Raw genomic sequence first — 23884 nt, forward strand, 5'->3', positions numbered from 1 at the left:
GAGAAAGCTAGCACGAGGGGGCATGGCTTTAAATTAAGGGGGGGTAGTTATAGGACGGATGTCAGGGGCAGGTTCTTTACCCAGAGGGTGGTGAGGGACTGGAATGCCCTGCCTGCTGCAGTTGTAAATGCGCCTAGTTTGGGGGCGTTTAAGAGATTGGTGGATAGGTTTATGGACGAAAAGGGATTGGTTTAGATTAGTGGGTCAATGTTTTTTTTTAAAAATAAGACTGGTCGGCGCAACATTGTGGGCCGAAGGGCCTGTTCCGCGCTGTAATGTTCTATGTTCTATGTTTAGAATGCATGTTTACCAGCCAGACCTTAGCTTGGGAGAAAGGGAACAGAGGCAAATGATTTACTTCAAACCAAGGACAGAGCAACATTTACAATATTGACAGTTTACAGACTATTTTGAGTCATGCAGTAAGCAAGGACTGTTTGAGAAAATGTTGTCAAGCCACAACAAGTCAGTTCATGTTGGAGCTGCTGAATCAATACATTGTCAATAATTAGACAAAAACCTTTTTTTAACTGTAAGATGGAATCATGCCCACTGTCTTTTGAAGGTGGAGTCAACAGTCTCAGCCATAGGCTTTATTAAGACCAAAATAGTTTAAAGTTTTTTTTTATTTATATCACAAGTATGCTTACATTAACATTGCAATGAAGTTACAAGTTGAAAATTCCCTAGTTCCCACACTCTGGCACAGGTTCAGATTCACAGAGGGTGAATTTAGCTAACCAGCACATCTTTCAGACTGTAAGAGAAAACTGGAGCATCTGGAGGAAACCCATACAGACACAGAGAGAACGTGCAGACTTTTCACAGACAGTGACCCAAGCCGGGAATTGAACCGGGGTCCCTCGCACGGTGAGGCAGCAGTGCCTACAACTGTGCCACTATGCCAGATACTCCAATTCTGCACAGTGAAACAGCAAATCCAGTTCGGTTCCACTTCTACTTTCTTTACACTGTACAGCAGCCTACTCATTAACCTGCAGCCTTCAATTTTTTCCAAGTTATTACTTTGCATAAGTATGTAATATAAAATAAACAATTGGAATGCATCTGAGGGTTCTGAAAGAAATGGCGGAGGTGATAGTGGATGCCTTGGTGGTTATTTTCCAGACGTCGCTGGATTCTGGGGAAGTGCCGGAAGATTGGAAAACGGCTAATGTTACGCCGTTGTTTAAGAAGGGTGCCAGGCAAAAGGCAGGGAATTATAGGCCGGTTAGTTTAACGTCTGTTGTAGGTAAAATGTTAGAATCCGTCATCAAGGAGGAAATAGCGAGGCATCTTGAGAGGAATTGCTTGATAGAGCAAACGCAGCACGGTTTCGTTAAAGGGAAGTCGTGTCTGACAAATTTACTGGAGTTCTATGAGGATGTGTCTAGGGTGGTGGATAGAGGAGAGCTGGTGGATGTGGTCTTTCTTGATTTTCAGAAGGCGTTTGACAAGGTACCTCACAAGAGGTTATTGCAGAAGGTCAGGGGACATGGAGTTGGGGGTAGGGTGTTAGCGCGGATAGAGGATTGGTTGTCAAATAGGAGGCAGAGAGTGGGGGTCAATGGGTGCTATTCGGATTGGCGGATGGTGACTAGTGGAGTGCCCCAGGGGTCGGTGCTGGGGCCTCAGCTATTTACCATTTATATAGATGATCTGGAGGAGGGAACCGAGTGTAGGGTGTCGAAATTTGCTGATGACACCAAGATTGGTGGAACGGCAAATTGTGCGGAGGGTGTGGAGAGTCTGCAGAAGGATCTAGATAGGCTGGGCGAATGGGCCAGGAAATGGCAAATGGAATTTAATGTTGGCAAGTGTGAGGTGGTCCACTTTGGTAGGAAGAATGGTAGGAAGGATTATTACTTAAGTGGTGAAAAACTGCAGCAGGCGACGGTGCAGAGGGATCTCGGGGCCCTTGTGCATGAATCGCAAAAACCCAGCTTGCAGGTGCAGCAGGTGGTCAGGAAGGCGAATGGGATGCTGGCCTTCATAGTGAGGGGGATTGAATATAAAAGTAGGGAGGTCTTGCTGCAGCTGTATAGGGCATTGGTGAGGCCGCAGCTGGAGTACTGTGCGCAGTTTTGGGCGCCGTACTTACGCAAGGATATTTTGGCCTTGGAGGGAGTGCAGAGGAAGTTTACTAGGCTGATACCGGAGTTGAGGGGGTTGAGCTATGAGGAGAGGCTGAATAAATTAGGCTTGTACTCGTTAGAGTTTAGAAGAATGAGGGGAGATCTCATTGAGACGTATAAGATGATAAATGGGATGGATAGGATAGAGGTGGAGAGACTGTTCCCGCTCAGAAAGGATAGTAGGACTAGGGGGCACAGCCTCAAGATAAAGGGGGGGCGGTTTAGAATGGAGTTGAGGAGGAACTTCTTCACTCAAAGGGTGGTGAATCTCTGGAATTCTCTGCCCGTTGAAGTGGTGGAGGCTACCTCGCTAAATATTTTTAAGACGCGGGTTGATGGGTTTTTGATAACAGAGGGGATTAAGGGTTATGGGGAGAGGGCGGGAATGTGGAACTGAGCCACGACAGATCAGCCATGATCTTATTGAATGACGGGGCAGGCTCGAAGGGCTAGATGGCCTACTCCTGCTCCTATTTCTTATGTTCTTATGAAAAAAAAAGTCCTGAAACAGTTAAATAATCCTGAGAGTTTCAATTGAAACATCTGGGAAAAATTTTGTAGTGATCCACATACAGAAGTTTGAAGCATTACAAGTTTCAATGGCATCCAAGATTCCAACCCACCTTCTGCTGTTGAAAGTTTTAGCCAGCTATATTGGATAGGAGCCAATGTTGCTAGTTTCTTTAACTGATTGGCTTCAAGTGCCTCTGGACAGAGCAATGAAAAACTGAAATTTTTAAACAAACATCTTCAGCCAGAAGTGACAAATTGGATAATCCATCTCAGCCGCTTCCTGAGGTGCCCACACATGCCAATCTTCAATCACTTTGATTCACTGCACATAAGATGAAGAAATGACTGAAGGGAATGAACATAGAACGTAGAACATAGAACACTACAGCACAAACAGGCCCTTCAGCCCACAAGTTGCACTGATCATATCCCTACCTACCAGGCCTATCTATAACCCTCAATCCCATTAAATCCCATGTACTCATCCAGAAGTCTCTTAAAAGACCCCATCGAGTTCACCATCACCACCGACGGCAGCCGATTCCACTCACCCACCACCCTCTGAGTGAAAATGCTGCAAAGGCAATGGACCCTAACAATATTCTGGCAATTGTGCTGAAGACCTGTGCTCCAGAACTGATCACTTCCTAGAAAAGCTGTTCCAGTACAACTAAAACTCTGGCATTTATCCAGCAATGTGGAAAATTGCCCAGGTATGTCCTGTCCACAAAAATAGGATAAATTCAATCTGGCCAATTATTACATCATTAGCCTTTTTGCAATCATCAGTAGAGTGATGGAAAGTGTCACCAACAGTGCTAATGAGACAACAATAACCTGCTTGCTGATGCTCAGTTTGGGTTTTGCCAGGGCCACTATGCTCCTGACTTCATTAAAATGTTGGTTGAAATATGGACAAAAGCAGTGAATTCAAGAGGCAAGATCAGAGTGCCCTTGATTTCAAAGCAGCATTTGACCAAGTGTGGCATTAAAGAAGAGCTCTGGTAAAATTTTAGTCAACTGGAATCGGGGGAAAACCCTTGATTCATTGGAGACATACCTAGTAGCAAGGAAGATCGTTGTGGTTATTGGAGGTCAATCATCTAGTCCCAGGATAAGACTGCAGGAATTCCTCAGAATTGTGGCCTAAGCCCAGTCCAGCTGCTTCATCAATGATCTTATTTCCATCATAAGTTTGATGATTGCATAATGTTCAGTATCATTCACAATTCCTCAGATACCGAAGCAATCCATGCCTATATGCAGCAAGACATGGAAAGCATTTAGATTTGGGCTGATTAGTGGCATGCGCCACACAATTGCCAGGCAGTAACCTTCTCCAAGAGAATAGGGTTTAACTATCTCTCTTTCACATTCAGTGAAATCCCTATATCCAGAAACTGAACTGGACTAGCCATGGAAATACTGCAGCTACAAGAGCAGGTCAGGGGCTGGGAAATCTGCAGACAGTATCTCACTCCTTGATTCCCCAAAGCCTCTATCATCCACGAGGGGCAAATCAGATGTGTGATCAAATGCTCTCCACTTGACCGGTACGTGTGGTTCCAACAACACTCAAGAAGCTTGGCACCATCCAGGACAGAGCAGCCCACTTGATCACCACCACATTCACCAACTTAAATGTTCACTCCCTCCACCAATATGCAGTGGCAGCAGTGTGACTATATACAGGATACAAGCAGCAACTCACTGAGCCTCCTTCAACAGCATTTTCCAAACCCACATCCTTTACCACCTAGAAGGACAAGGGCAGCAGATACATGGGAACACCATCATCTGCAAGTTCTCCTCCAAGCCACACACCATCCTGACTTGGAATTATATTACTGTTCCTTCTCTGTGGCTGAATTAAATCTTGGAACTCCCTTACTTGATTGTACAACTGCCAGATGGACTGGAGTGGTTGAAGGTGGGTCACCACCATCTTTTCAAAGGAAATTAAGAATGGGCAATACATGCTATTTATATAAATGAAAAGCGATTAAGTCTTAGACAATGCTCAGAAAAGATGAATATAAGAATTTGGAACAGACCGTCTGGTATTTGTATAGATATGCTGATGTCTTGATGCTCACCTCTGTTCACAACATTGTCTTGTTACACCATCAACAATAAAGTATGGAGGGGAAAAGAGTCAGGTAGATGGCCACACTTTTAACTCTGCTCATAGTCATAGAATTTACAGTGCAGAAGGAGGCCATTTGGTCCATTGAACCTGCACTGACAACCATCCCACAATAGTCCTATCCCAGTAACCCCACAGACAAACCCTCCTTGTCTCCCTGACACTAAGGGGCAATTTATCATGGCCAATCAACCTAACCCCCACATCTTTGGACTGTGGGGGGGAAAATCGGAGCACCCGGAGGAAACCCAAGCAGACATGGGAGAACAGGCAATCTCCATGCAGTGACCCGAGGCTGGAATCGAACCCGGGTCCCTGGCGCTGAGAGGCAGAAATGCTAACCATGGTGCCACCGTGCCACCCATGATGTTTCATCTATTAATGAAACAACTTCACAGAAGATAAAGTAGCAGCTTTTCTACTCATTTGGATGGAAAAACAAGTACAGATCATTGGCTCAGATGTCTAGATTTAATGTGCTTTGACACCAAGAGCAGGATTTAGTGGGCCCATTCACCACAGGTGTAAATCCTATTAGGACCACTAAATCTCACGAGAGAGCCATAACATGATTTGTGTCAGCAAAATCATGGTTAGAGATCATCCCCACTGGTGATGTAATCAGGTTTATGCCCAGAAGGGGGCGTGAACTTGATTTTCATAAATTTAAATACAACTAACAGCTTTACGCAGGAGACAGGAGTCTATTATTTTCATATTATTTCCATGGCTAGTCCCGTTCAGTTTCTGGCTATTGGGATTTCACTGTATGTGAAAGAGAGTTAGTTAAACTCTATTCTCTTGGAGAAGGTCACTGCCTGGCAATTGTGTGGCACATGCCACTAATCAGCCCATAGGGTGCTCTGTGGAGCTGGCCTTGCTGGCTCTATCAGGCCTCACCCACCAGGGTGACAGTGCAAACTGTGCGTCCCCAATTTTTTTTGACAAGAGTGTCGGAAAATTTGGTGAGAAAATCTAGCTGTATTTCTGGAAAGAAAAATGCCAATTTTCAGTCAGAACCTGACACTTGGAAAATTTCATCCCAAATTTTAAAAGGGCACTTGTCAATTATTCAGGGAAGGCCAACAATCTACATCTTTCACTGCCTGAAAAGGGTAAAAAAAGGAAATATCCCACAGTCCTTCATAGAAGCATTTTAATTCAAAAGTGGACATCACAACAAAGGCAGAGGTATTAAGAGGGACAAACTTTGTCAAAGAGGTAGGTTTTAAGTAGCATCTCAAAGGATGGAGGTGGAGGGGGTGATGTGGTTTGGAGAGGGAGGGATCTAGATGGCTGAAGGCTTGGCCACCAATGTAGAGCAAAAAAGGCGGTTCATAAAAATTTGCACCAGAGCAAGAAGCCTACTGTGTCACTGCAGGCCAAAAAATATCAATCTGGCCCAGTCCCTTGTCAGCCAGTCCGCAGCCTTGTAAGTTCTGGCACTTTAAGTATATCGAAGGACGTTCCAAAAGTGATGAAGTTTTCAGTCTCTAGCACCCTTTCAGGCAGTTCCAGTACCCTACCATAATCTGGGTCAAACAATTTAGCCTCAACTGATCCCTAATCATTCTACCAATTACTTCACTGACCTCACTGCCAGGGGAAATAGGTCCTTTCCAACCACATCCCATATAATTTTATATACTTCAATTCAATCTCCCCTCAGCCTCCAGTGAAAACAATCCCAGACTATTCAATCATTCTTTATTGCTAAAATCTTGGCAACATCCTTGTAAATCATCTTAACCGCTCGAGTGTGACCACATCTGTTCTGTAATCATAGAATCATAGAATGCCTACAGTGCAGAAGGAGACCATTCAGCCCACTGAGTCTGCACTGACTGTCTGACGGAACATCTTACCCATGCCCATCACCCCCCCCAACCTCACCCCTTTACCCCATGCATTTATCCTGCTAATCCCCCAATTTACACATCTTGGGACACTAAGGGGCACTTTGCCATGGCTAATTCATCTAACCTGTACATCTTTGGACTCTGGGAAAAAGCTGGAGCACCTGGAGGAAACCCACACTGGCATGGGATGAACGTGCAAATTTCACTCTGTCATCCAAGGCTGGAACCTGGGTCCCTGGCGCCGAGACGCAGCAATGCTAACTACTGTGCCACCTATTGCCATGATCACAACTGTACACAGTACTCTGTTGCCTAAATGTTTCACATAGTTCTAGCGCAAGCTTCCTTCTCTTCTACTGTTTGCTTTGGCTAATAAAATATTCCATAAATGTTGATCACTTCATCTTACCTGTCCCACTTCCTTCGGGGGTTTGTGGACATGAACCAATGCCCCTCAATTCCTCTATTGTTCCCAAGTATCCTATTTATTATGTATTTCTTTGCCTTGTTTGTCTTCCCCATCTGCATTACCACATACTTTTCCGGATTGAATTCCATTCATTATTTTTCTGCTGACCTCACCAGTCTATTGATATCTTCTTGCAAATACTTCTGTTAACTGTTAGGTACTTTTAAAACACCTTTGAATTTTCCTTTACTTTAATGTCAGGTTTTAAGGACTGCAGAAGGTTAGGGTGCACGGAGTTGGGGGTAAGGTATTAGTGTGGATAGAGGATTGGTTGTCTAATAGGAAGCAGAGAGTTGGAATCAATGGGTGCTATTCTGGTTGGCAGTTGGTGACTAGTGGAGTGCCACAGGGATCGGTGCTGGGGCCTCAACTGTTTACCATTTACATAGAAGATCTGGAGGAGGGGGCTGAGTGTAGGGTAACAAAATTTGCTGATGACACAAAGATGAGTGGAAAAGCAAATTGCATGGAAGGTACGGAAAATCTGCAGAGAGATCTGGATTGGCTGAGTAAGTGGGTAAGGACCTGGCAGATGGAGTATAATGTTAGCAAATGTGAGGTTATCCACTTTGGAAGAAATAATAGTAGGAGGGATTATTATTTAAAAGGCGAAAAGCTGCAGCATGCTACGGTGCAGAGGGACCTGGTCCTTGTGCACGAATCGCAAAAACCCAGTCTGCAGGTGCAGCAGGTGATCAAGAAGGCGAATGGAATGTTGGCCTTTATAGCGAGGGGGATAGAATATAAAAGTAGGGAGGTCTTGCTGCAACTGTACTGGGCACTGGTGAGGCCACAACTGGAGTACTGTGTGCACTTTTGGTCGCCGTACTTGTGCAAGGATATATTGGCCTTGGAGGGAGTGCAGAGGAGGTTCACTAGGCTGATACCGGAGATAACGGGGTTGGCCTATGAAGAGAGACTAAATAGACTGGGTCTGTACTCGTTGGAGTTTAGAAGGATGAGGGGGGAACTTATAGAGACGTATAAGATAATGAAGGGGATGGATAGGGTAGAGGTAGAGAGATTCTTTCCGCTTAGAAAGGATAGCAGGACTAGAGGACACAGCCTCAAGATAAGGGGGGGCAGTTTAGATCAGAGTTGAGGAGGAACTTCTTCACTCAAAGGATGGTGAATCTCTGGAATTCGCTGCCCGTTGGAGTGGTGGAGGCTACCTCGCTAAATATATTTAAGTCATGGGTAGATAGGTTTCTGATAGACAGGGGAACTAAGGGTTATGGGGAGAAAGTGGAAAAGTGGAACTGATCCACTTCAGATCAGCCATGATCTTATTGAATGGCGGGGCAGGCTCGAAGGGCTAGATGGCCTACTCCTGCTCCTATTTCTTATGTTCTTATGTAACTTGGTTTGCCACTAAATTTCCCGCATTTGTTTACTAATAATTAATCGAGTAAAGAGGACTGTAGACAGGGCTTTAAACTAATTGGGGGGGGGAGGGTGCGAGGGTAGGTGATGTTACGAGGTCTAAAGTTAAGGAGAGGGTACAGGTAAGGGAAGAGGCCGAGGATGTCCCAATAATAGAGGGAGTAGGGGGCGTGAGTATGGTTGGTGGCGTTATGGCAAATAGGGTCCAGGTGAAGGCTGGGATGAAAGCACTTTATCTGAATGCACGAAGCATTCGGAGTAAAGTGGATGAGCTGGTGGCGCAGATCGACACAAATGGATACGATCTGGTGGCCATTATAGAGACGTGGCTGCAGGGCGACAGGGACTGGGAGCTGAATGTACAGGGCTATCAAGTGTTTAGGAAGGATAGGCAGGAGGGAAAAGGGGGGGGGCGTAGCTCTGCTGATTAAGGATAGCATCAGGGTGGTAGCAAGGGATGATATTGGAGCCAAGGAGCAGAGGGTGGAATCGTTGTGGGTGGAGATTAGGAACAGCAAAGGGAGGAAGACGCTGGTGGGTGTCGTCTATAGGCCCCCGAATAATGATCTGGAGGTGGGGCGGGCTGTTAACGCGCAAATAAGTGCGGCGTGCAGGAATGGGACGGCCGTAGTTATGGGGGATTTCAATCTGCATATTGATTGGTCGACCCATGTTGGACGCGGGGGGATCGAGGAAGAGTTCTTGGAATGCTGCCGGGATAGTTTCCTCGAACAGTGTGTGTTGGAGCCTACGAGGGAGCGAGCTATCTTGGATCTGGTGCTATGTAATGAGGCGGGTAGAATTAGGGACCTTGTGGTGAAGGATCCTCTTGGGGAGAGTGATCATTGTATGGTGGAGTTTCTGGTGCAGATGGAGGAGGAGAAAGTGGGTTCCCGGACACGCGTCCTCTGTTTGAATAGAGGGGAGTACGGTAGGATGAGAGAAGAATTGGCGAATGTGGACTGGGGGAGCGCGTTGGAGGGAGGGTCTGCTGAGGAGCAGTGGAGGATCTTTAAGGAGATCTTTCTTGGTGCTCAGCGGAAATTTATTCCGATGGTCAAAAAGGATAGTAGGAAGAGAGGTAATAAGCCGTGGATAACGAAGGAGGTGAAGGAAAGTGTTAAATTAAAAGCGGAGGAATTTAGAGTAGCTAAGAGTAGTGGGCGAGATGAGGATTGGGAGAGGTTTAAATGTCAACAAAGATTGACAAAGAAGTTGATAAAGAAGGGTAGGAGAAACTATGAAGCTGGGCTAGCGCTTAATATAAAAAAGGATAGCAAGAGTTTTTATAAATATATAAAAAGGAAGAGGCTGGCTAGGGTGAATGTTGGTCCTTTAGAGGATGAGAAAGGGGACCTAGTGGTAGGGGATGAGGATATGGCTAAGGTATTGAATAACTTTTTTGTTTCTGTCTTCACGGAGGAGGACGTGAATAATTTGCCGGGTGTTAGCGATGGAAAGGTGGTAGGACTGGAGGGTCTTAATGACATTACTGTTACTAGAGAGGCGGTGCTCGACAGACTGGAGGGGCTGATTGTGGACAAGTCCCCAGGACCGGATGGAATGCATCCGAGGGTTCTGAAAGAAATGGCGGAGGTGATAGTGGATGCCTTGGTGGTTATTTTCCAGACGTCGCTGGATTCCGGGGAAGTGCCGGATGATTGGAAAATGGCTAATGTTACGCCGTTGTTTAAGAAGGGTGCCAGGCAAAAGGCGGGGAATTATAGGCCGGTTAGTTTAACGTCTGTGGTGGGTAAAATGTTAGAATCTGTCATTAAGGAGGAAATTGCGAGGCATCTTGAAGGGAATTGCTTGATAGAGCAGACGCAGCATGGTTTCGTTAAAGGGAAGTCATGTCTGACAAATTTACTGGAGTTCTATGAGGATGTGTCTAGGGCGGTGGATCGAGGAGAGCCGGTGGATGTGGTCTTTCTAGATTTTCAGAAGGCGTTTGACAAAGTACCTCACAAGAGGTTATTGCAGAAGGTCAAGGGACATGGAGTTGGGGGTAGGGTGTTAGCGTGGATAGAGGATTGGTTGTCAAATAGGAGGCAGAGAGGGGGTCAACGGGTGCTATTCGGATTGGCGGATGGTGACTAGTGGAGTGCCCCAGGGGTCGGTGCTGGGGCCTCAGCTTTTTACCATTTATATAGATGATCCAGAGGAGGGAACTGAGTGTAGGGTGTCGAAATTTGCTGATGACACCAAGATAGGGGGAACGGCAAATTGTGCGGAGGGTGTGGAGAGTCTGCAGAAGGATCTAGATAGGCTGGGCGAATGGGCTAGGAAATGGCAAATGGAATTTAATGTTGGCAAGTGTGAGGTGGTCCACTTTGGTAGGAAGAATGGTAGGAAGGACTATTACTTACGGGGCGAAAAACTGCAGCAGGCGACGGTGCAGAGGGACCTCGGGGTCCTTGTGCATGAGTTGCAAAAACCCAGCTTGCAGGTGCAGCAGGTGGTCAGGAAGGCTAATGGGATGCTGGCCTTCATAGCGAGGGGGATTGAATATAAAAGTAGAGTGGTCTTGCTGCAGCTGTATAGGGCATTGGTGAGGCCGCAGCTGGAGTACTGTGTGCAGTTTTGGGCACCGCACCTGCGCAAAGATATTTTGGCCTTGGAGGGAGTGCAGAGGAGGTTTACTAGGCTGATGCCGGAGTTGAGGGGGTTGATCTATGAGGAGAGGCTGAATAAACTGGGCTTGTACTCGTTAGAGTTTAGAAGAATGAGGGGAGATCTCATTGAGACATATAAGATGATGAATGGGATGGATAGGATAGAGGTGGAGAGACTCTTCCCGCTCAAAAAAGACAGTAGGACTAGGGGGCACAGCCTCAAGATAAAAGGGGGGCGGTTTAGAACGGAGTTGAGGAGGAACTTCTTCACTCAAAGGGTGGTGAATCTCTGGAATTCTCTGCCCGTTGAAGTGGTGGAGGCTGCCTCGCTAAATATTTTTAAGACGCGGGTTGATGGGTTTTTGATAAGAGAGGGGATTAAGGGTTATGGGGAGAGGGCGGGAAAGTGGAACTGAGCAGCGACAGATCAGCCATGATCTTATTGAATGGCGGGGCAGGCTCGAAGGGCTGGATGGCCTACTCCTGCTCCTATTTCTTATGTTCTTATGTTTAGTTTTTTGTAAACTATGAACTACTGTTGAGACAGACTGACTATTTGATTGTACTCCCAGCTCTGGGCAACGAGTGTCTTGGCTACAAGAAAATATAGACGGATTGGTCATATGGGCTGACAGGTGGCAAATGGAACTTAACCCTGAAAAGTGTGAGATGATACACTTTGGAAGGAGTAATTTGACAAGGAAGGATTCAATGAATAGCAGAACGCTATGAAGTTCTGTGGAACAAAGCGACCTTGGTGTGTGTGTCCATGGATCTCTGAAGGCAGAAGGGCATGTTAGTAGGGTGGTGAAAAAGGCATTCGGGACACTTGTCTTTATCAGTTAAGGTATAGATTATAAAAGCAGGGAAGTCATGTTGAAGTTGTATAGAACTTTGGTGAAGTTACAGCTAGAGTACTGTCTGCAATTCTGGTTGCCACATTATAGGAAGGATGTGGTTGCACTGGAGGGGGTGCAGAGGAGATTTGCCAGGATGCTGTCTGAGATGGCACATTTAAGTTATGAAGAGAGGTTGGTAGGCTTGTTTTTGTTGGATCAGAGAAGACTGAGGGCTGATCTGATCAAGGTGTACAAGATTATGAGGGACATGGACAGAGTGGTTAAGGAGCAGCTGTTCCACTTAGTTGGAGAGTCAGTCACAAGGGGACATAAGTTCAAGGTGAGGAGCAGGAGGTTTGGGGGATGTGAGAAAAAGCTTTTTTACTCAGAGGATGATGATGGTCTGGAATGCGCTGCCTGGGAGGGTGACAGAGGCAGGTTGCCTCACATCCTTTAAAAAGTACCTGGATGATCACATGGCATGTTGTAACATTCAAGGCTAAAGGCCAAGAGCTGGTAGATAGGTTCAGGTGTTTCTCGCCTGTCAGGACAAACTTGATGGGCCGAAGGGCCTCTTCTGCACTCTATGATTCTATGAAAATTATTTGTGAACTCACAAATCTATTTATTGTTAACATTAGTTCAGAAACTGATTTCCTCTATGTTGATTAGAGACATGCTGGTTACACTGAGAGCAACTAAAGGAGATACTGCAACATGCACAATTTACTGCATCTAACTTGATATGCCAGACAAGGACATGTTCAAAAAACAGGTAAACCAAAAAAAAGTCTTGCAACATCCCAACATCCCAATATCTAGATGAACAATGACTTTAGTAAAAATCTGCGAGACAGTTGCATGCCTAGGGCCAACTATATAGGAAGTAGAGGAAGGAGAAGGTGATTTACAAGTACGGTCCTGTGACAATAAAACCATTTAAAGTCTGAGGTCATGGCAAATTAAATGGGGAAGGGAACATGGTATTCTGTGCATGAGTACTGAAGGTTCTTTTCTATTTCACTATGCAAACACCCATTCAAAGATTTTAACAGTTCAAAAAGAAACTCTTGCTCATACAGAATTGATATTTCAGGGACAGAATTATGATATTATTACCAATACTAGGCATTTAGAAACAAATTAAATAAAAATTGGCCTTATTCATTTAAATGATCGCTTGCTCAATGATATGCTTACGTAATATGGGCTTACAGAGTATAAATTCCAAATGGACACTTTTTTTTAGAAAAGGGAGAATGGACACTTAAAGCAAAATGGAGCTGAGAGGGTCAGATAACCGTTTCTTTCCTGTCAGTACATAGAGAATTATAAAAGACCCCTGAGCTAACTTTCAGTTCTGGGCAAGTCATTGAACTGCTCACCAACTTTCAGAACACATCTTTGAAAAGTCATTAAATTGCAACAGAACTTCCCTGTCATTGATGGCTGCCTTTCTCCAAATAATTAAAATGTTAAATGTCTCTAAATAATTCCTTTTCCACAATACAGCATGCAGACCTCTTGATTTCAAAATTAAAATTTGGGGAGTGGGTGTGAAAAGTTTCTGAATGGGTGAAACTTGGGGGCAATTCTCCCAAAAGTGCTGAATTGGTGGGAAAACGGTTCTAGATCCTGACTGTTTTCTCAGTTCAACTTCACACTCGTATCTCTTCACTCTGTGCACTGCGGAGGTCACAATCGTGAATCTTATTAAAAACCCTAGGGTCTATTCGCACCGGAGTCTGACAGCTCCAGAACTCTGCACATGTGCAGTAGCTCCAATCTGTCAGATTCCCAATTTGCTAGCCAGCTTGATCGCTGGTCAGCCTGGGACAATCCAGTGCTGCCCCTCCCGCTCCCCCCCCCCCCCACCCCCCCCCACTGGCCCCATGACAATTCCCAGGCTAGCCCTGACCCCCTACACGCCCCGGTTTACTCCTCCATCCCAAATCAGTGACAATGCACAGCGACAGCGGGACTCTCCCATCCCCACTGATCACCCTAAGCCCCACCCACAGTAGTCCCCACCCCCTTGGGACTGCCCGATGCCCGGTAGGCAGTGCCAAATTACTCCCTGGACATGGGCACTTTGCCCCTTGGGCAGTGCCAGGGTGCCCACGCCCAGGAAGCACCACTCCCCCACCTGACCCCCTAGGGGGTCCTGACTGCTCTCCCCCCTTCATTCCGGCAAAATCTCCCCATAATTTCCCGAACGTGCGAACTACTCTAAACCCCATCGGTACTCCTGGCAGGATGGGAGATTCAATTGGGACTGGCAAGTTCCCGATAATGACAGTGAAAACATATTTAAACTATATTAAAAGAAGATTCAAACGACTCACTTCTCTTCCTGCCGGTTTCCAGCATGGTGTGGCCTCTGACTGTTCTCCGGCTCTGGGAGATGCACATGCATTCCTGGCCCACGCGCAAATCCTGGAACAAGGTCTGCGACGCGCATCTCCCAGCCCAACCTACCAGAAAAGTCACGGGTCACGATGGGAGAATCGCCCTCTTGATCTTGATTATTTGACAATAGCTGTTGGAAGTGACTTGTGAAGAAACACACTGGTCACATCACAGAAACTGGGAGTGGTGGTGTCTTACCAAAAATGGTACAGTGCTGTTTCTAGTGAGAAAATCGGAAAGCTTTCCTCCAGAGAAACACTCTGCTTTTATCTCCTGATTTTACAATACTCTGACTAAAAGAATTAAAGGCGTGTATTTCACTGTCACGCGTGGTGGGTGGGGGGGGTGGTGGTGGTGGGGGGGCGTCGTCAAGTTTAAAGGGTGCCCTGATCACAACAGGAATGAACTTTCCACCCAGCCCACCAGGGAGATCTCAGGGGCTTCCCTCTCCCGATTGGAGTCGGCATTCTCTCCCCCTGCCCCGTCCCCGATCATCGGCCCCTTCCCCTTTCCCACCGATTATGAGTCCCTTTTTCTCCCACCCCGGTCATGAGCCCCTGCCCCCCTCTCCCCATAACATCAGTCCCTTCTCCCCAGTCATCAGCCCCTCACCCCTGATCATTGGCCCTTCCCCCCCTTCCCCAACAACTGGAGCTGGCACCCACCCATAATTCCCTCTTGCCAGCATCCCCTGCTCCTCCATCTGCTCCTGGTCCACAACCAAATACCCCCACCTCCCTCATGAGGTTCCACTGGGGCCTGCCCCCTGATATGGGTTGGTACTGCCAGGTTAGCACTGCCAGGTTGGCATGAGCATGGTGCCAACTTGTGCCAAGTAGCAGTACCAGGGGGCATTGCCAGGCCATTGCCTGGTTATGTCGCTCTCCCCCAGTGGCTATACTTGCCTTTGTGCTGCTGGGGAGACCCCCACAATAGGTTCAATTCTGGGTGAACCAGTTGCAAACCTGAAGGTCTATATATGGCGAGGAGGCAGGTTAATTATATTAAAATCTATTTAAATTCATGTAAAGCACGATGTCACCGGTGAGGGCAAAGTAAGATCTGTGATCACGATCTCACTGGCGAGATCTGTGTCTTCGAGATTTGACTGCTCATTGGCATTTGCATGGATGCAAATGTGGGCTCAAGGTCACCCCCAATGTTTTTATTAAGAACATTTACAAAAGTCTGAAGTCATGTACCAAAAGACACAAGAACAGCTTCTTCCCTGCTGCTGTCAGACTTTTGAACGGACTTACCTTGTATTAAGTTGATCTCTCTCTACACCCTAGCCATGACTGTAACACCTCTTTCTGCACTCTCTCGTTTCCCTCTCTATGAACGGTATGCTTTATCTGTATATCAAATTTAATAGGGCACATATTTGGGTTGGCACAATAAATAGTCTCACAACACCAGGTTAAAGTCCAACAGCTTTATTTGGTGGCACAAGCTTTTGGAGCACAGCTCCTTCATTAGTGGAGTGAAACTCAGGTTTACATTGACTCACCTGATGAAGCAGCGGTGGTCCCAAAGCTCGGGCTACCAAATAAACCTGTTGGACTTTAACCTGGTGTTGTGAGACTACTTACCTACCCCAGTCCAATGCCAGCAACTCCACATCACATTTTTGGATTGGCCTTGACTCCTCTATTTGGGGACCAAAACAGGGTTTCACTAAAGGACTTGGATTGTATCTCAACTGGAGTGGAACATGATGAATCTGCTCCTGCAAGCAATAAACCATAGCGAATTTATCTTCCCGAACCTTCAGATTCTACTGTCAATGGAACAAAGGAACTACAGAAACTACAAACTTACAGGGTGCATGTGCCTGTGTGTGTTTTTGCCAGTTACAGCACTCAATGGGGTTAAAACACTTGAAAATACATATGTCTTTCATCAGTTGAGAGGTAGGGAAAGGGGAAGCCATCCTTAACATCTCTCCTCTGCCCATAACAACACAAGCTTCAGGAAATTATTGGAGCATTTGGCCAAGCTTAATTTGCCAATTCCATACAAAATAATTTTTTTGTATGAACTTCTGTAAAAGAACTTTACAGTGAAATTCTAATAATAGAAATGTGATTCTTTATGATGTAGGCATCATTTCCTGAAACGTTCAACACGAAGAAGTTTCAAGCTATTTCCTGCCCCTTCTCTCCGACTGCCATGTGGTCACACAAAGTAGAGATTAACACAGCTTTAATGAGGTCATGAACAGCTGCCAGTTACTCAACACTAGGAAATTTCAAAATTAATCACAGGATTTTTATCCGGCAATAATTTATTAAGTTTCCACTGCATGTAAACATTTTGATTGGAAAGTTTCAAGATCTCAACATCCTGTTCCACTAAAATTAATGTTCCCCAATTATCGTGCTTTCTCGTCCCTGTACTTACTTTTATTCCTTCAAAGGGACAAAGAAATTCTTTGCTCCTCCAACTCCGACCTCTTGTGCAACCCCAGCTTCTTTCAGCCCATTATTTATGGCTGCATCATCAGCTGACTAGGCCCAATGCATGGAAATACCTTCTCTAAACCCCTCCCTTCTCCACCTCTCTCGCTTCCTTAACACCCAGCTTGTGTACCAGCGGGTCAGTCTGCTTCCTTGCATTGGTCTTGCATCTGATCTTTGTCCGATTAAACATCAACAAAATATCTCGAGCTGTGTTGCTATGTTACCACGCCTATACAAACATGAGATGATGGTGCTATTGATTCCTTTACCTGGATTCTATCATTGGGATAATGGTGTACAACATTTTTAGTTCCATTAACTAACTTTCCAATCAAAATGTTTACATGCTAGTTCTGTGATATCCTATCAACACTGCAGCACGGATTTTCTGAATGAATGCTCCCAACGTGGAGCTTCATCCACCGGAGAGCACAATCGGATGACTGAGAATTGACTTTCCAGTGTTTCCTGTTCATTAATTCTAATTGATGCAGAATAATAGAAGAAAAATGGGGTGGAGCAGTGTGCAGTATGCAGCAGTGTGACTACCACTTGAAAACACAATGGGCAAAAATTCATCTTTGACATTAGTCAATGTGTTTGAGTAATAACCCAACTGTCATTCAATTATTCCATTGACGTGGAAATGAAAATATCGCAAAACCGGCAGCCGATTGATGCTACCTGCCTTACATTATTATGCAAGACGAAGCTGGTTAGAATGTATTCCCTAAACATTGTATGGGGCGTCAGACCTATTGTTAGAAACATAAAGATTATAGCACAGCAGGAGGCCAGTTTGTGTCAGTCAAAAAGAACTATGCAGTCTAATAATCCCACCTTCCAACTTGTGGCCCATAACCCTACAGGTTACTGTACCTCAAGTGTCATTGCTAAATGTATCCATTAGGAGGCATGTACTCTATCTTTCACTGACTTCTGCCAGAAAGAGCAGTTTTGAGTGCAAGCCATGCTACCATGGGCAGTAGATGGAGGACATACCCTTCATAACTAAACAGACCGCATAGCTTCAAACAGACTTGTAGATTCAGGGAGGTGATGGTGGCCTAGTGGTATAATTGCAAGACTGTTAACCCAGAGACCCAAGGTAATGTGCTGGAGACCTAGGCTCAAGTCCTGCCACGACTTTGTATTCAATGAAAAAAACTGGAATTAAGAATCTACTGATGACCACGAAACCATTGTTGATTGTTTGGAAAAAAAACATCCAGTTCGTTAATGTCCTTTAGGGAAGGAAATCTGCCATCTTTACCTGATCTGGCCTACATGTGGTTGACTCTCAACTGCCCTCGGGCAACTAGCATTGGGTAATAAATACTGGTGCCCAAGTCCTATGAATGAATAAAACAAAATCTATTTTCCCTGAATATCCATGAACGCTCTGCTTTTGGGGTAGATATTAAATAGACACATTGAATGCCAACTCAGTTGAAGGTAGAGTAAGAGTATCCTGCTCAATGATTATCCCTCAGCGAATATTGCAAAGACGAGGTATTTAGTCATTAATTTCATTCTGTCTGTTAAGCCTTGCTGTGCACAATTGTCTGCAGCGTTCGCGATGTTATAATAACTTATATTTATCTACTGACCTTAACGCAGTACATCTGGGGTGCATTGTGAACATAACTTGACATCAACATACGTGCTTAGAGAGGTTGGTTTTAATGAGGATCTTAAAGGAGAAAGAGTTAGAAAGTTGGAGAGGCATAGGGATGGAATAATAGCGATTAATGTCTAGGTAGCTGAAGGCATGGCCACCAATGGAGGAGTGATGAAAACTAGGCATGCATCAAAATTGGTGGAGTGCAGAAAGCTGAGGGTTGTAGGGGTGGGGTGGGGTGGGGGGGTGGTTGCAGAGGAGGGTTGAGGGTACAGAGGAATTTGAAAACAAGGATGAGAATTTTGAAAATTTAATTATTGTCAGTGCCAGAGGCAATGTAGGTCACTTAGCATGGTTTTGATATGTGAACAGGACTTGGTGCCTGTTAGGATACAGGCAGCAGAAGTTCAACTTCACAAAGGGTATAAGGTGGGGTAGGGAGCAGCCAGGACAAAAATGGATGGTCAAGTTCAGAGGTAAGAAAGGATATGAATGGAGAGTTTCAACAGCAAATGAAGTGGGGTAGAGCCTTGAGATACTATAGAGGTGGAGGTAGGTGGTCTTGGTAATGGAAAGAATACGTGATCCTATCTCATCTGAGGTCGAATGTGACACCAAGTTTATAAACAGTTTGGTTCAGCTTCAGACAGTGGTCAGGAGAGGGATAGAATTACTGATGGGGACTGAAGATAACAGGTTTGATCTTCCCAATACTTAACTGAAGAAAACCTTTGCTCACACAATAATAAAAATTGGACAAGCAGCATGATAAATCAGAAGCAGTGGGGGTGGGTTGGGGGGGTGGTGGTGGGCTGGTATTGTTGTTATCAGAGGTGCTAGTGCTGGTGAGATAGAACTTGGTGCCATCAGCTTACATCAAAACCTGACATTATGTCAGGTATTTCTAACTGGAGCAGGCCCAACATTTCCCCTCTTCAACACAGGCCAATTGTTCTGGAAAGCACAAAAAACTTTAGGTTGTTCACGTACACATGTAAGGAATCTGGTTTGCCTGAAAAAGAGCTGGGCCCTATTTCACATTGGATGTTTTCCAGATGTCCTTGGGGTACATGGGGTTGGTTTCTGAAATTGTTCTTGCCTTGCTTGTAAAAGAGAAGCAACAAATATCCTGTTTCTATCCCTGCATCTCAACTCAGGTGTGCAGCCAATTGAAGTAACTAAAGACTCAATTAGGGGTGATTTTTCATGCTTGGCAGAATTTTGCTGGTGATGGGGTAGCCATCTCCCAAAGAAGGGGATGCAGGCATCAAAGGATGTCCCCAGGCCACAACTGAAGCAGGGAGGCTTCACATTCATCCCAAGGAGCCTATCACTTCCCCTTTCTTAAATTATTAATTTTCCAGGCTCTGTGAGTGTCTCCATTGTAAGGGGCCCTCACATCCTCTGAGCGGGGTCATTTGTGTCCACCCTCCCAGTGGGGCTGCTGAGACTCTAAGCTGCAGGGTCTCTGAATAAACCTGCAGCATTGAGGCCTTACCCAGAATAGGATGACAAGGTCAGAGGCAGCCAATTAGGAAGCTTGCGAGCCCCATTTGGGACCACCACCCTCAGTGGTGCTGATTCCCAAAAGAAATTTGGCCCATTTGGTCTAAAGGTGCTAACTTGGGATTAGAGTCAATATTATTCAAGTGAAGGATTTGAAAGACAACTCTAATAGATCTTGGAGATCTGGATGTATTGCACTTGTTTACGTAACTCACACCAAATACTTAGACCCAAATCTTCTAAGGAGCAACAATCACCACTGGATTGCTCTTCCACTCCTATTTTCCTGTGCCATGCCGGAGCTCTGCATTTCCAGATGGGACATCCAATTCCGGCTTCTTCAGAAATGCGGAGCTTACCTGAAATGGAACTGCTTCTTCGTAGTGTTGGGTTGTTGGGAGAAGACGCTACCTTTGTGTTCTGATAAGTAAAGAATTTAAAAGTCCCGAAGCTTCTTTGAAAAGCTACAGAGAGAGGAAAGTGGTTAAGGGGATGGGATGGGTAAGATAAGGGGACAAGCTGGGTAAGATAACTAGGTAAAGGGACAGAATAGGGAAGGGAGTAGGATGGGTAAGGTAAGTGGATAAAGGGGCAGGGCAGCTAAGGGTTGGTGAAGGAATGGGGCATTGATTTAAGTTGGGGGGAGTTAGGGCATTGAGGGAAGTCAATTGGTGGGGGCTAGTCAGATTGATTTGATTTATTATTGTCACATGTATTAACATAGAGTGAAAAGTATTGTTTCTTGCATGCAATACAGACAAAATAAACAGTTCATAGAGAAGGAAACGAGAGAGTGCAGAATGTAGTGTTACAGTCATAGCTATGTTGTAGAGAAAGATCAACTTAATGAAAGGTAAGTCCATTCAAAAGTCTGACAGCAGCAGGGAAGAAGCTGTTCTTGAGTCAGTTGGTACATGACCTCAGAATTTTGTATCTTTTTCCCAAAGGAAGAAGGTGGAAGAGGGAATGTTCAGGGTGCATGGGGCCCTTAATTATGCTGGCTGCTTTGCTGAGTGGGAATTGAAGACAGAGTCAATGGATGGGAGGTTGCTTTGTGTAATGGATTGGGCTACATTCACAACCTTTTGTAGTTCCTTGCGGTCTTGGGCAGAGCAGGAGCCATACCAAGCTATGATACAACCAGAAAGAATGCTTTCTATGGTGCATCTGTAAAAGTTGGCAAGAGTCATAGCTGACATGCCAAATTTCCTTAGCCTTCTGAGAAAGCAGAGGCGTTGGTGGGCTTCCTTAACTATAGTGTCAGCATGGGGGGACCAGGACAGGTTGTTGGTGACCTGGACACCTAAAAACTTGAAGCTCTTGACCTTTCTACTTCATCCCCATTGATGCAGACAAGGGCATGTCATCCTTTACACTTCCTGAAGTCGATGACAAACTCATTTGTTTTGGGAGGAGATTGGGGCATGGGAGTTGTGTTGGAGGAGGAGTTGGAGCATCAGTTGTATAGTCATGCAAGAGTCAGATTTGGATTGCTCTGTCCAACATTTCCTGGGTAACTACCCAGGTAAACAAGTCAGAACTTCCAAAGTTTCTGACACAAAGTTGTTTTTGGCATGATCTTACTGGCCATTCATGCCATGCTCCTTCTGCAGGGAGTTCATAGAATTTGGCACACAGCCAAATCTCCAATCACTGCAGTGCGATGAGAAAATCCCACTAACATGAACGGCTGTAATATTACTTTTTCAGATGATCAGGAGGGGCAGGGGAATTGCCAATCAGAAGTTTAAACTTCCCAGGAAATTCCCACACTGGAGCTTCCAAGGCATCCCGTAGCACATCTTGGGGATACATTCAATCTTCGACTATCCAACTGGAGATCCAGCAATCTTTTAGTGGCAGGACTGATTTGCATCCAGATTGCAATATATGTCTCTGGATGCAAATACACAGGAAATTCCACCAGTGGGTGTGGGTATGCAATAAGGCATGACTTGGTAGGTGACATAGCTGAACAATCTTAGTGACATTCTGTGAACTTCCGTTACTTTATTTAGACTGAACAGATCATTCTGAGGAACTGGTACCAGGACAGTTCTGAAAATCCCAACTGAGAACCCAGAGCTTTACTTAGACAAAAATCAACATTTTATCTTATTAGCTAATAATGAAATCACACAGTAAAATCCACTTGACCCCTCCCAGTTATTCGGTCAGCGAGGTACAAAGATGGATACTGGTATAATTTGATGACAGTCTTGCATTGTATAAACATTTGCATTACATTGTTAAACTGACAAGAGGAGACCTTGCCAGCCCCCACGTATTTACAGACTTACCTATGGAAAGTGACACGAGGCCGTGAGAGGAGGGAGAATGAGTATCAATCAAGTCTTCAGCCATCTGCGGGTGCATATAAAAACTGGAAAGTAGGAAAATGAGTTAGAATGCTCATTGGCAGACTCATTCAGCCAAAAAGTTTTGATTTGATCTATTCTTGTCACATGTATTGGGAAACAGTGAAAAATATTAATTATTGATTTGATTTATTATTGTCACAAATAGGGGTGTCAGAAGTTGCAGCACGACATAGATAGGATGCAAGACTGGGCGGAGAAGTGGCAGATGGACTTCAACCCGGATAAATGTGTAGTGGTCCATTTTGGCAGGTCCAATGGGGTGAAGGACTATAATAGCAAGGGTAAGACTCTTAGCAGTGTAGAGGATCAGAAGGACCTTGGGGTCCTTCTGGTTAAGAGTAACGACTCTTAAATCAACCTCGCAGGTGGAGGATGTGGTCAAGAAGGCGTATGGTGTACTAGCCTTCATAAATCGAGGGATTGAGTTTAGGAGTCGGGAGATAATGCTACAGCTTTATAAGACCCTTATCAGACCCCACTTGGACGCAGTTCTGGTCACCTCATTACAAGAAAGATGTGGAAGCTATTGAAAGGGTACAGAGGAGATTTACAAGGATGTTGCCTGGATTGGGTGGCATGCCTAATGAGGATAGGTGAGGGAGCTCGGTCTTTTCTCCCTGGAGAGATGAAGGATGAGAGGAGACCTGATAGAGGTTTATAAGATGTTAAGAGGTATAGATCGGGTGGATTCTCAGAGGCTATTTCCCAGGGCTGAAATGGTCGCTGTGAGAGGACACAGGTTTAAGGTGCTGGGAAGTAGGTACAGAGGAGATGTCAGGGGTAAGTTTTTCACTCAGAGGGTGGTGGGTGAGTGGAATCGGCTGCTGTTGGTGGTTGTGGAGGTGAACTCGTTGGGGTCTTTTAACAGACTTCTGGATGAGTACATGGGATTTAATGGGATTGAGGGTTACAGATAGGCCTAGTAGGTAGGTATATGATCAGCCCAACTTGTGGGCTGAAGGGCCTGTTTGTGCTGTAGTGTTCTATGTTCAATGTAAATACTAGAATGTAGTGAAAAGTATTGTTTCTTGTGTGCTACACAGACAAAGCATACCGTACATAGAGAAGGAAAGGAGAGGGTGCAGAATGTAGTGCTACAGTCATGGCTAGAAGATAGAGAAAGCTCAACTTAATATACGGTACGTCATTCAAAAGTCTGATAGCAGCAGCGAAGAAGCTATTTTTGAGTCGGTTGATAGACAATCTCAGACTTTTGTATATTTTTCCCAATGGAAGAAGGTGGAAGAGAGAATGTCCGGGGTTTGTGGGGTCCTTGATTATGCTGGCTGCTTTTCCGAGGCAGCGGGAAATGTAGACTGAGTCAAAAGATGGGAGGGTGGTTTGTGTGATGGACTGGACTTTTTTCACAACTCTTTGTAGTTTCTTGCAGTCTTGGACAGAGCAGGAGACATATCAAACTATGATACAAACAGAAAGAATGCTTTCTATGATGCATCTGTGAAAGTTAGTGAGAGTTGTAGTGGACATGCCAAACTGTCTTAGCCTCCTGACAAAGTGGTGGGCTTTCTTAACTGTAGCATGGAGA

The 23884-nt window shown here is 45.2% G+C and overlaps 1 protein-coding gene across 1 annotated transcript in view; it reads right to left on the bottom strand.

Annotated features, from left to right (window-relative positions):
- Nucleotides 1–23884, bottom strand: part of tlcd2 (TLC domain containing 2) — a 68590-nt gene that overhangs the window by 43818 nt on the left and 888 nt on the right. Inside the window, exon 2 of the mRNA XM_080210681.1 lies at nucleotides 22258–22340. Coding sequence (XP_080066807.1) covers nucleotides 22258–22340 — 83 coding nt within the window. The remainder of the gene's footprint in view (nucleotides 1–22257; nucleotides 22341–23884) is intronic.

Source organism: Carcharhinus amblyrhynchos, chromosome 23, assembly GCF_965287045.1.
Source record: "Carcharhinus amblyrhynchos chromosome 23, sCarAmb.v2.hapA, whole genome shotgun sequence".
Lineage (NCBI taxonomy): Eukaryota > Metazoa > Chordata > Chondrichthyes > Carcharhiniformes > Carcharhinidae > Carcharhinus > Carcharhinus amblyrhynchos.